The 13,490-nt window shown below is 39.8% G+C and overlaps 1 protein-coding gene across 3 annotated transcripts; it reads left to right on the top strand.

Moving 5' to 3' along the window:
- Positions 1-89: 89 nt before the first annotated feature.
- On the top strand, positions 90-13,190 carry nptx2a (neuronal pentraxin 2a). Of its 3 annotated transcripts, XM_056753222.1 has the most exons (6): positions 90-992; positions 2,395-2,611; positions 3,287-3,531; positions 9,887-10,066; positions 10,580-10,850; positions 11,455-13,190. In XM_056753222.1, exons 1-5 carry the CDS (start codon positions 558-560, stop codon positions 10,805-10,807), a joined length of 1,305 nt encoding a protein of 434 aa, XP_056609200.1. In that variant the 5' UTR covers positions 90-557; the 3' UTR covers positions 10,808-10,850; positions 11,455-13,190. The 3 variants fall into 3 exon arrangements, with proteins under 3 accessions (XP_056609200.1, XP_056609199.1, XP_056609201.1); XM_056753221.1 differs by having other exon boundaries at positions 10,580-13,190; XM_056753223.1 differs by having other exon boundaries at positions 2,398-2,611; positions 10,580-13,190.
- The last annotated feature ends 300 nt before the right edge of the window (positions 13,191-13,490 follow it).

Raw genomic sequence — 13,490 nt, forward strand, 5'->3', positions numbered from 1 at the left:
GAGATCAACTAAATGTGCGCGCACGAGTTCTCCTCCAGCGCGCGCTCAGTCTCTATATTAATCCGTTTACGCGCCGCTGTCCATTCAGCACCACTGTCTGACTGTGAAGAGAGTTAAAGCGCTCACGATCGGTCCTCGAGGCCACAAGAATTTGGATTATTTTAAACAATTTCAGCAAATCTCGTTTCATTTGAACTGCAACTTGTGTCGGACTGCTGTGGTGGTGATACTGCCACGGAGTTATACGCGTTTGACACGCCTGTGAGAGGAGCTGCAACAGTTTTCATCTTTAAATATCACACCGTGTCACACTCTGCATTTGACGCCAAGGACTCTTTGGATTACAGTCGAATTAAAACCTCTTCATTTAACTACTCGATTCTGACTGACTTTTACGTTGTTTGGCAAATTGTCCGTCTAATTAAAATAAAACATATTCGCATGTGCTGTTAAATTTTTCCCGGTCTAGTTTCATTCATACTACTTTGAGCGACTTTGTAGTCCGTACCCACAGATATAAGTAAGTTTTATGCGTGTTTGAAACAGAAACGGCCGTCATGCTCGCTCTTCTCGTGCCACTGCTGCTCATACACGCGTCTTGGAGCGGGAAAGTGGCTCGCGCGAGTGGCGCTAAAGGAAGCCGCTTCGTGTGCACGCCCGTGCCCGCCGACACCGACATCAGCTGCCCGGTGGAAACCGCTAACAGGGTCCAAAGCACCAGCCCGCAGGAGGAGGAGTTGCGGAGCACCATCATTCAGCTGCGAGAGACCATCCTCCAGCAAAAGGAGACTATCGTAAGTCAGCAGGGCACTATCAAAGAGCTCAACTCCAAACTCGCGCGCTGCGAGGCGGACGCCAGGTCGCGGGGCAGCGCGCGCAGGAAGGAGTTTGGTAAGAACACGATGGGCGATCTGCCACGAGACCCAGCGGAGACCGTCGAGCAACTGGGCAAGACCATGCAGAGCCTGAAAGACCGACTGGAGAACCTGGAGGTGAGAGTTTGGAGATAAGACGATACTTTATCATTAATAACATTACTCTGCTCATAATGAAGTATAAATAGGCTATAAAGATCAAACGATCTGTGAGATTTGCTTTTAGTTGGTTAGTGATGCTTGATTTACCTGTGACATATGAGAGGTCTTAAGCGGATGCTGACTTTTTGAATGAAGCTTCTATTTGACCGTGTATACGAAAACTAGATACGTTTGTAACTAGCATATATTTGACTACACTAACAATAGTTTTGCTTGTAAAACAATAGTCAATATAACAGCCAATTTAATAGTTTAATCAATTAAGTCAGTTTTTGTTGCAGAACTATGGTAATAGAAATGGTAAACTGCCAAAGAGCTTAAATTATAAAACCTTGCTTAATAACATTGCTCATTTTTATGAGTGTAATGCCAATATTAGGCTATAATAAAGAGTATAAGTGGTCAAACAGTATGGGTTTTCAGTGGCCAGTGACCCCAACATGCTTCCTCATTTGTAATTCACTTTGCATCAAAGCAACTTATAAATGAATAAGGTAAATCCAGAATTAGTTGTCAACATACAGTTTGGGTATTCAATGGTGAATATACGAATATTTACATTAAACTACACAGTAACAGCACAGGAGATCTGATCATAATTGCTGAAATTGACACATACTTATTTCCACAATATTTGCTCAAAATTAGCTGCTTTGGAAGAGCTACACAAGCAGATTTTGAGCTTATTTAAAATCGGCATCCCTATACACATCAAGAAAAAACGGGTGATCTTACCTTAAAATAATCACCACAAACTATAGCTACACTATGATATCTTTAGTAAAATCATACACTCTTTGAAATAAACATGCTTCACAATGCCAAATAGAAGTCTAAATGGTTCCATAATAACACCACAAAATGTTATTTGCGGAGAAAAAAAGGTTCCCCAGATTATTAAAAGGAAAGAATGACCTGGATCTGTAAAGAACCATTTACTGGTTACTTTGTGGAACCAGAAACGGTTCTTCAAAGACATCACTGTGAAAAACCTTTTAAGCACCTTTATTTAAGTGTGTAACCACAAGCATGATTGGGTTACTACTGTATGATGAAAGACAGAACTACACCCGTAAATTACATCCAATTATAATTAATAGAATTATTAACATTTCCAATAATCACTCATACTGTGCACAGATCCACTTAACTAGTCAGCTGCAACCACCAAAGCCTACTCCCCTAAAGCATTCTTCATTAATTCAATATTGACATTTCTGTCAAAACCACTCGAACCCCATGCACTTCCATTGCTCATCTCTGCGATGGGGATCCCTGCTCTGATGTATTAACTATAACAGCTTGAGTCATTACCAGGTTGAAGCAGATTAAAGTTTTAGCACCTCTTGTCGCGCAGCAGCAGCTGCGTACCAACACATCCGGAGGACCGCTCCCCAATGATCTGAAAGACCTGCTGAGACGTCGCCTTGGTGACCTGGAGAGCCAACTGTTGACCAGAGTGTCCGAACTGGAGGAAGAAAAGAGCCAGCTGTACAACGAGACGGCCGCTCACCGGCAACGTACAGAGAACACCCTCAATTCACTGCTGGAGAGGATCACCGAGCTGGAGAAAAGTACGGATGATTTATTCAATCAGTCCTTCAAGTCTTGTCCTCATGTTTCTTAGAGTCATGTCAAATGAGACAGAATTGATCACTTTTGCTTACATATGTAGGACCTCACCCGTTTTCAGCATTTAACGTTTTTTAACATGTGGTCTCCAGTGTCAGCACAGGTCAAAAGTTAGCGTTCATTTTTATCTTAAACATGTTGTAGGATTTTACAAGCACTGCAGGATCTGTTGGCTATGGCGACTTTATCTGATGAGAAAATGGCAGCATGGAAATAAACTGGCTATTTAAAGTTGTTTGTTTGCCTTCCATCCTCCCCTCGGCCTTTTTGGATGTGGGATTTAAACAGTCCCCATCTGTTTGTATTGGATGGACATGCTCATCCCGCTATATTCAGAATTTAGGGCAGCGCAAGCAGAAAATAAGCCACGCTCGCAAAGATCAGCGAACGATTAACGCTGATGTGTCGCCAACAACAGCTCATCATTTCACCTTACAGAGCCCCGGCACATCGTTTCATATTAGAACATTAACAGCTTGTGTGTGTCTCTCATTTCATTAATTGGACCTGAAAGCTTCACCCAAATTCAATTAGATGAAATTCAATTAAATTAACGTCAGCACTTTGTGTCTTGCTGTCCTTCAAACTCAAGCTTCTCTCTCGCATCTTTTTTAAAGGTAACAGCGCATTTAAATCCCCAGAGGAGTTTAAAGTGTCTCTGCCCTTGCGTACCAACTACCTGTATGGCCGTATAAAGAAGAGTCTGCCAGAGATGTACGCCTTCACCGTGTGCATGTGGCTCAAGTCCAGCGCCAGTCCCGGAATCGGAACTCCCTTTTCTTACGGTGTCCCGGGACAGGCCAATGAGATCGTTCTGATAGAGTGGGGAAACAACCCCATCGAGCTGCTTGTCAATGATAAGGTACGTCATTAATGAACTGTGGATCCACCTTGTCTACTGGGAGAGAGATCAAACTGATTTGTAAAATTAAGCCTTACTGTTTCACAACAAAATGCTAAACTACTTGTTTGTGGAATCTGTTTGGTTATGCCATCTAGCAGGGCTGCACACGATATGGGTTAATACTGTAAAATGCTGCTGTGTCTGAATGCCAGAGGGCGCTCTCGCCCACAAACTCCAATTGTGCTCCGCAGAAGAAGTACCATAACCCACTATAACCATAGTTATAAAAAAACTAGATGGCGGGTTAGCATTTGTTTCTATGGGCAGCTATACGTAGGTAATCTACCATCTTGGAACGGTGGGAGCCAGTCCATTACCACTCAAGAGCAAGCTGACTGTGTATGATTATGAAATCATATTTATTGTTGCGTAAACTCAAACATTACATCTGCTACACTAACAGATGACAACGAAAGGTTATCCCACTTTTCCGAAATTTAAATCCAGGTGGTCTTCACAGGCATGGCTGCGAATGCGCAGTTCTGCGGTATTCTAGTCAACTGTGAGTGATGTCAGTGGACTGTTCCAAGATGGCCGACATGTCTACATGCCTAGTTCGCTTGAATGCGGCATCTAGTTATATATTTATGTATACGTATAACTGGGAGATGCCATCGTCCTGTCTTTCTAAATTGCATCTTTCTATCACTGTTCTTCAAGCCTTCTCAGGTATCTTCATGATGATAAAGTAATTTATAATTATGGTGTTTGAAGGGTCTTGCTTATTAAAATGAACGTTAGGGGCGAATTAAAGTAACAGTGCTTTCAGATGGCACAGCATTATCTACTGATCACAGAGCCCTGCTTCAGGAACAAGCTTCGCATAAAACATAATCGCTGCCTTTGCAATTAAATAAGCAGCTATCGAGATCGACTAAAGAACGATCATCTACCATCTGGTCAGTGGCTTTTGCCATTGGATCTCCAGTTCTTATGCTTATACTTAGAGCTCTTTTAAACTGGCCATGAAACACTAAACCCCAAAGATTATCACTTTGTGTGCAAAAATTTGATTATTCTTAAGGGACCCGACATTTACTGTCGAATGATAAACCAAGCAATAAAGCACAATGATATCATAGTCCTTGTTCTGACATCACATGTTACTGATAAAAAAAACACAAGATGTCTGGTGTCCATGCCACATCTCTATAAATAGTTTTATTTACTCTCATATAAAAACCATATGACAGTCACTTTTAATAAATTATGCCATGTTCAAGAATAAGTCTGAGGTAAGAATTTATGGTGGCTTAGTGGACTCTATTCAGTCACACTTCATGCCACATTAAAGAGTGCCAAGTCATATCTTGGTTTGATTTTAGTTCACTTCAGGCAATATTTCCAAGTAGGAGGTGTAAAAGAATTCCAGAATTCATAGTTGTCTGGAACAGTTTGTTGAACACAAAGCATGTGCATAAATGTGCACAATACCCCTTATAGTCCTAATAAGCAACACGGCAATATGTTGTGAGGACATGAACAGAAGCAAAATTTTTCGTTTTCGGTACGTCTTTATACACTGACAGCTTCTCTCAGATGTTCTCTCAGTGCTGTTTGCCCATGCTTACATCATTACTGTGGCGACTGATGTTGATGTATACCCACTGAATGAACGGATAAGATTTCACACTTGCAGTAATTGAAAACCAAGTGGAATATGTGTGTACGATGAACAAAGCCTTTAGAGATTTGACGTTGGGCTCTTTTGACCTGGGCAAGTAATTACATCCTAGCAACCACCCAAAACATCTTAGCAACCATATAACGCTTTGGGAACAGTGCGACTGTTCAATTTTTTTCGAAACAGTTTTCAAGTTTTTATGCCTCGTCCACGTACAGCATGTATGAAATACAACATTAAGATAAAAAATTAAAAAGCATTTATACACTGGATTTCTTCTAATTTTTTACCGACAGTGCTTAACTGATAACTGTTGGAGCCCTTTTTGAGCCTACACATGAAACCACATGTTGGAACTAAAATAGCGGTAACTCATGAATTCTTTGGAATACAGACTTACGGTTGGTCTCGTTTGAAAAAAGAAAAGTAGCTGATTATTGCAACGAAAAAAAAAACCACACATTAAAAATGTAAAGGTATGTTGTTAGGTTTATTGTAAAACATAAATAAATCTTTGATTAAAAATACATAGAAAAATAAGGGTCGGAAAAGGATAACAAAAAATCTAAGCACACAAAAATTATTTAAAAAAAACACTGTATTCTAGTGTCTTAGACCTTTCCAATGATATATAGTTTGTCATGATTCGATAAGAAATTACATGCATAATATTGACGCAAACTTAGGTGTCCCGTATACGGAACGGGCGACAGTTAACAGGCTAAATTGAACCACAGGAACACTCAAAATGCTACTCTGATAAATAGATTTCTTCGCTAGAATGGATACACTTTCAATAAAACTGAATATTGGATAATTACTTTTCAGAGACCATTTTTGCACTCAGACCCTCAGTGATATCAAAGTTGATCATGAAAGCACACATTAATGAATGAAATAAGTCCTTCATCATTCTAAATATATGAATATGAAACTAAGCCACTTTTGTTAGGGGAAAATTTGTTTCCGGTTTCTCAGAAAATGAGGTTAGCATGTCTCAGTAAGCGATGCACCCCGTACTTCTGGATCTTTGCAGAAGAGATCACGAGCTATCACCATCTCTTCCTCTTGTCAAGTGTTACCTTAGGGAGAGAAGAAGAGCCAATGAAGGATAGGAGTGAATGAATGAACTCCGCTGGCCTGATATTCCCCTGAAACCTCACTCAGGATGTGTCAGTTTGGCATCTCGCTTATTGAGAGAGGCATCCTGCCCTGCAGACCCGCACAGCATGCATTATACATATGCGGTGTGTGTGCGTCAGACAGGAAAGAACAAGTGAAAGAGATGCTGCCGTGCTGAGTCTGATTACCTGTCGAATGTGTCTTCAGTGCTTTTTTCCTACTCCATTGAACACAGCACACCTGAGCGCATTTGTCTTTACTTCTGTCTGAATGTTGTGTTTTTATACGTTCTGCACACTGCCCCAGTTAAGTGCATTGAAGGTCTTGTCTCGACGTGCAACAGCTATCAAACTCAATGTGCACCCAACGCAAGACAAGTTTGGCTTTGGGATTAAACATAAGTTATTTTGAAGAACGAAGAACACGAAATACAACTTTAAACAGACTGATTTTGAACATGTTTCCATGTTTCTTTAAGACACTTACCTAACTTTTCTGACTGATACATAAAGATTACTGCTCAAACCTTGGGGTTTTTATATGTTTCATACTTGAAAGTATGAACAACCGCCCAGCAAAATGGTACATTTCTCCCCTTCAGCTTGTGTCATTAATATATGTTTGTACTATAGACGGTCTGGGCCAGCATTTCAACAGAAAAATGTTATTGCTCAGTTTATTTTCAGTATCAGCATCGTCTCAAGTGTTTCTTCTAAAATTCCTTTGGAAAATGCAAGAGCAGACAATACATTACGTTAATTCTAAACTCGCACGATGCATGCTACTACTGTCATACAAATGGATGTATACAGCTAACCTAAGGCCACGTTTACACAATGAAAAACTGAAAAGTGTTTCATTTACATTTTGAAAAAAGTTTACAGGATAACGGATAAAAACGATGTTGTATTCACGCCAGGCCAGTGTATGGCGATGTTGTTGTGTAAAGAAACAGGACGTGCCTTGGCACATGCACAGTTATAAGGCAAAAGTGCTTTTTAAAACCGTTGGTCGATGTATATGTGTATTTTAAAGTCTTATTGGTGCAGCAAATCCACATTTTGCTGGGGAAACGTTAATATATAGACCAGCAGCGAGAGCTCACAGTAGTGGAAAGCCGGCATATTACTTATAATAATTGCACTTTGAGACCCGTATTCAAAAATTAGCGTTTTCATTCCCCCGAAACGCTGTTTCCGTCTAAACGACGGCCAAGATGCATATTTTTTTGCATTTTCAATCGAAAACGGTCTTGTGTAAACGACCCCTAAATGTGGAGTATCAAGTGTTTATATTTACTAGTGGTGGGCCGTTAACGGCGTTAACGCAGTGAGACTCTTATCGCGCGTTAAAAAAAATGTCGCCGTTAATCTATTCTCAAAGTTGGGTTGGGAGCTGGGTCTATACTACGCAAGCTATGATGACTTTCACCTTGATATTTTAGCGCAGATGTATACCAGCTTAACTGCACTGTACGGGGCGAGAACGAGATTTTTCAACTCGCGTGATTCGCGTCATTCCCGCCGCCTCATCATCTCATAACCAGGGCTTCATTCGCGCGATTCGCGCAGCAAGTAGGTCTATTGCCTCTTCGCATTAACACATAAATCACTCGCGCTTGACACGCCATTCGCGTTTGGTCTGAACACAACATAACGTTACTGTGAAATTACCGCATCAAACGTGACGTGCTAACATGGATGCAGCTATGAAGCCGCCGGGTTTGCTTCAGGGAATATTTATTTTTAAGAAGCTTCCCAATAGAAACATCGACAAGACTAAGGTTGTTTGCACCTTGTGCAATGCGGAATTGGTTTAAGAAAAACACTTTCTCTCAACAGGTAGTGGTCTAGCTTTAGTTGAAACCAGTAACTTTGTATTGAGATCTAATGTATTATGGCTCCTGTATGACAGGTCGCTTGTTGCTCCCTCACTCTTTGTAAGTCGCTTTGGATAAAAGCGTCTGCTAAATGACTAAATGTAAATGTACTGTAGGAGCTCTTCCAGTCTCAAGTACCACCTAAACGCAAAGCATCCCTTAGCTAATGCGAAAGTAAACACAAGTACATCTTATTGAACATAACTTATTTTCATCACCAATTATCATATTAGAACAGCTTTCTCAAGCAGTTTGTGATGCATTTTGGAAACAGGAGATGAGCCCCTGGTCTAATGCGCCACCTGGCTTGAGAAACCCGTTCTCAAAGACTTACTTTTAGTCATTATTTGGGTAGCACACATATTCTGAATGCCTTCGGCAGAATTCAAATGAGCCATTTTAATCTAGATTAATGTAGATAAAAAAAAAAAAATCTATGCCCACCACTAATATTTACTCAACATTTGTTTGACAATTTAGTAACTTCGGGCAGAGTTTCGGTCGGCCGTGATCCTTCGTTGTAAAACAAAAGGAAAATATTAAATATTAGTTCAGCACAAAAAAGATGAACAGTCTATCAGTGTCTTAATATTTAATTGTGTTCAATACAACAAACACACAGTACAGCTGTTGCTTTACGACTTAATTGCTGAAAACGTCTGTCCTTTATAATGTCAATGCAAACACTGCTCTCTGAAGGCTACAGGTGCTCTCATCACATCACAGGGACACTAAGCATATCTTGCCAGCTTGCTCATACATGTAATAGCTATGTTAGTAATATATCATATAAGTATATAAGTATTATATTCCACCATACAACACCACTTCCCAACGCTTCCGTCTGTAATTCGAACATTAATGATTCCAACAATATTGTGTCTTGTATGTATAAAGTTATTGGTATAGTTGTGATGTGAACTCCGCTACTCTCCTTCATTTAGAATGATTTTTAAAAGTTATAACTTAGTTATCGTTAAAGTGAACATCCATTAAAACCAAAGCTCTACCACGCCAGTTTTGTCGGACTGGTTTGTTTGTTTGTTTGTCAGACACGGGGCCCATAATATTGTCATTATGATTGGTCGGATCACCTGTCAATCAATGCTTCTGAAGGGTCAGTTGTAAAAGCAGATGTAGAGTATAGAGGTGAAATTCTGAAATTCCGGACTATAATATCACAGGAGACTTATATGTTACCCTTTGATCTCCATTTAATTTCATTGATAATTAAGATATTAAAGAGATTTCATCTGTGAGATCTTAGAAGAAAGCACTTAGAACACCATAGAAGGGCATTAGTAACACACATCAACACACCAAACACAGTTTAAGCACCCACAAACAGTGTCCAGTAACTGCCTACAACACCCCATCATCATGACGTCAACTTCAGCATTAGCATTTCAGTTCACCACACTTTACATTCTCTTCAGGAAATCTAGTTATAGGTCTGTTGTTTGATGGATTCCTCCAGTAAATACATGAGACGCTTCAGGATCACGTCTGCAGGGAAATGATGGAGGAAACTGGCATGGTTCTGCACTGAATAACTTATGTGAAAGCGTGCTATTTTTCGAGAGTCGCAAATGCATTTCAAATTAAATGTGAAATCCGAAACTTTCAGGACACAAAACCTGTGTTTCCACACTAATAACGGGTCAATGATTCTGACGTCTTTGTCACAGGTAGCTCAGCTGCCTCTCGCCGTGAGTGACGGCCGATGGCATCACATCTGCATCACCTGGACGACCAGAGATGGCTTCTGGGAGGCGTATCAGGATGGAGAGCGACTAGGGACCGGAGAGAACTTGGCCCCGTGGCACCCAATTAAACCTGGAGGAGTCATTATACTGGGCCAAGAACAGGTGATTGCACGAAAGAGAGAGTGTCTGAAGCTCTCACGAGGAAGACGATAATAATAAGTCTTCACACGCGATGATAGGAAGACGTCACTTCATAGCATCTCAGTATGCGGGCTCTGAGACTTCAGGGACCTGATCATTCCTCGGGGATATTACATAAGATGCACATACGGGTTCGTGATCAGCTGGTCAATTGTACTCTGATAATAGAGTGTATTTATAAAGATTAATAGTGCATGGAAATCTTTGACCCGAATGCTTATGGAGCATGGTTCTGGTGAGAGACTATGTTATAGTCATTGCAGAGACATTAGGTCATGATATTATTATAACAACAGATTAAATCAAATCTCACGAATAGGAATTTTTTTGAAGCTGCTTAATACAGGCTTTAACCCAAACATTAATAAAGACTCGCGGGGCAGTTTACTAGTGTTTCGTTGCTTATTAATCCCAGTTGTAGAGAAGTTGAATGCCAAACGTGGTGTTTAGTAATGTGTTGTTGTTTCTCATCAGGACATCGTAGGTGGGAGATTTGATGCCACACAGGCGTTTGTAGGAGAGTTAAGCCACTTTAACATGTGGGACAGAGTCCTGCGTCCTATAGACATCTCTGCTATGGCTAACTGCTCTGCCTACATGCCTGGCAACGTGGTGCCATGGGTCGATGCCAACGTGGAGGTATTTGGCGGTGCCACCAAAGCAGCGTTGGAAATTTGTGAAGATCGTCTGTTTGAGTCCTAAAGACACGTCTATAGATCTGAAAGCAAGCGTACTCGTTTAAGAGGTAACCCACGTCCCAATATCACTCTGGGAGCTTACAGAAAGACAAAAGCAATGAAAAGAACCACTGTGGACACAATGGATTATTTCCTCCTTTATTTCGCTTCCTTTTTATTTTGAGATGTTGCTGTCAGCCGGCACAATAAATAAAATGATTGTGATTTAGTAAAAATGTCAGTCAGCACAAACAAGGTCAGAATCTAGTATTTGCAGCTCCGGCGCTGGCGTGAAGCTCTCTGGTTGTTAGTAGATGTGCTTTTTTCTTCTGTGTCTCGTCCTTCGAAACTTCTCTCTACAAATGCGTGGCTATTTTTACGCTCTACAGTAGAGATGGATTTTTTTACCGTCTTATTGCAGTCAAACATTGAGCTTTTGTAATGTCGTGTATGGATTATGGGTCCTTGAAACCACCGATTTTTTCACACATTTTCAGCACTATATCCAGAGCTTTATGAAACACATGAATGTGCCAGTCTGTGACACACAGAGACATTTGGACTGTGTGTGTGTGTGTGTGTGTGTGTGTCTGTGTTTGATCAAAAGATTAGTTCACATTTTTAAAGTCTACTTTAATACTGCAATACATAAGCATCTACTGTCTCTAGCAGATTCGCCATCCAGAATGTTAAACGCAAAGGTATCAAGCACCGGCTTACAGCTACCAGATGCCCTCAGGAGCTGGAAAGACGACAGGACAGAAAGATCTAGCTGAAGGGATTCGCCTCATGAAGCTTGATGAGTATCGAGAGTATGATTTGTTAAATACAAGTGAAGGTACACATTAACAGAAAGATCTCAATGAGGAAAGTGTGTTGTACTTTTTTAAATAATGTTTTGTCAATATAAATATATACGTATCTCTGTCAGGGTTTTTGTGAACCTTTTAGACCCTTGCACAAAGCACTAGGAAAATGAGCGAGACTATTTTTTTAAGAAGATGAGAAAGACATATTGATAGGCACTAATGAGGTCGACGGCGCTTGCTCTCGTTTAGAGAATGATGACAGAAGGTTTGATTTATCTGATGTCTGATGCTGCACATGGGTGAATCTGACTGGAACACGGCCGGGTCATATTTTATCCTACAATCAAATGGAAGAAAGAGAAAACTGTCATTTGTGTAACAAACACTGAAGCCTGTTTTTAGAACCATGAAATGTTTTGCATTCAGAAATTCTTTCCATGATAATTGCACCCCTGAGCCATTGGAATACCGTAATTCCAACTAAATCTCATTCTCTACTCTAATGTGACAAATTATACATTATTTTAGTTTTAAAGTATTTTCTGTACAAATCACAGAAGCAGTATTTTTTTGTATATTATGCGAGCAATCATTTTATTACAATAATGACAATCTAAAATGTGGGGGGGGGTTGAAATGTGACCTGCAGATGTTACGGTGAGATTTCCCCATGTACTTTACTGATTCATTTTGTGCTTGATCTATTTATATGACTTGTTGACATTGTAGGTTTGTGTTTATTTAGAGCAGTGCAATATATGGGATACTTTATGTAAATGTGGACATTTCTGCGTTTTCACGTCTAGATGCACCAGCGGGCCTGTCGCTCTCGCTGTGTCTTGCTGTGTTACATGGAAGATTTTATTTCAATGTTCAGCTTGTGCACAAAAGCCAGATGAAAGTCTGTGAAATGCAGCATTCTCTTGCTGTAGATGCTAATAATGCTTTAGTGTGTTGAACCATGTTTTTACACGCAGGCTACGAAAAGAGCACTGCTACACTGAAATGATCTTAATTCAGCTTTTTTGAATGTACACTGCATTTTGTGTCATAAATGTAAAAAATATTTTGTAAATCCAGTTTTAGTATGTTGCCTTCAAGTCTTGTTGGACTGATCATATTTAAGCACATCAGAAGTTCTTTAAGCTCTGACTGGCAGAGGAGCCCATGTGTGATTGATAGAGTCTTTGTTTTTTGTTATTATTACAAAAAATCAATTACAAGCTTGTGCAATCTTTTTCTTTTTAATTTGTTGTACCAGCATCTGAAAAATTTTGTTCTGTGTCTGGAAATGATAAGACTCGAAATATGAAAGTCATTTAATTATGACCAAAATTGAATGCACTATATGTCAAAATTATGATTTTGAAGAATTTTCCAGGCGGACTTGAACGCAACAGCAAGCTGCTTCTTTATTATTTGTTTTGTTCAGAATGTAACTGTAATATTTTGTCCTAAAATGAATGGCCTTTAGCACCAATAGTGCTTTCTAGGTTTTTAAAAAATACAACCCCTAATGTTGAAGACTATGACAACAAAAGACAAGAGTGAGAAAAATAATAGGCACAAAAAATATGTTGATTGTTACTCTTCAGACAGAACAACGTGGATATGTTGTTCAGCATGGAGAAACTATTGAATGTCCTTTTTTCGCCCAATAAATGATTCTGAAAACCATGAATCACAGTTTTGGCTGGAGGGGATATGTTAATCTTTTACACTGTAAATACACTTGACACCGGTTCTTTTAAGCCAGTGAATATCCACTCTCTCTAATGATAAATCCGTAGAATTTTTATGAACCTGGTATGAGTCATTTTGGGCTCTGGTAATATTTCAAATTTTGCCTTAAAAGAAATCATTTAAAATGTATTATTAAAATTAAGAAGATAACCTTCA

This window comes from Triplophysa dalaica, chromosome 7 (genome assembly GCF_015846415.1).
Source record: "Triplophysa dalaica isolate WHDGS20190420 chromosome 7, ASM1584641v1, whole genome shotgun sequence".
Lineage (NCBI taxonomy): Eukaryota > Metazoa > Chordata > Actinopteri > Cypriniformes > Nemacheilidae > Triplophysa > Triplophysa dalaica.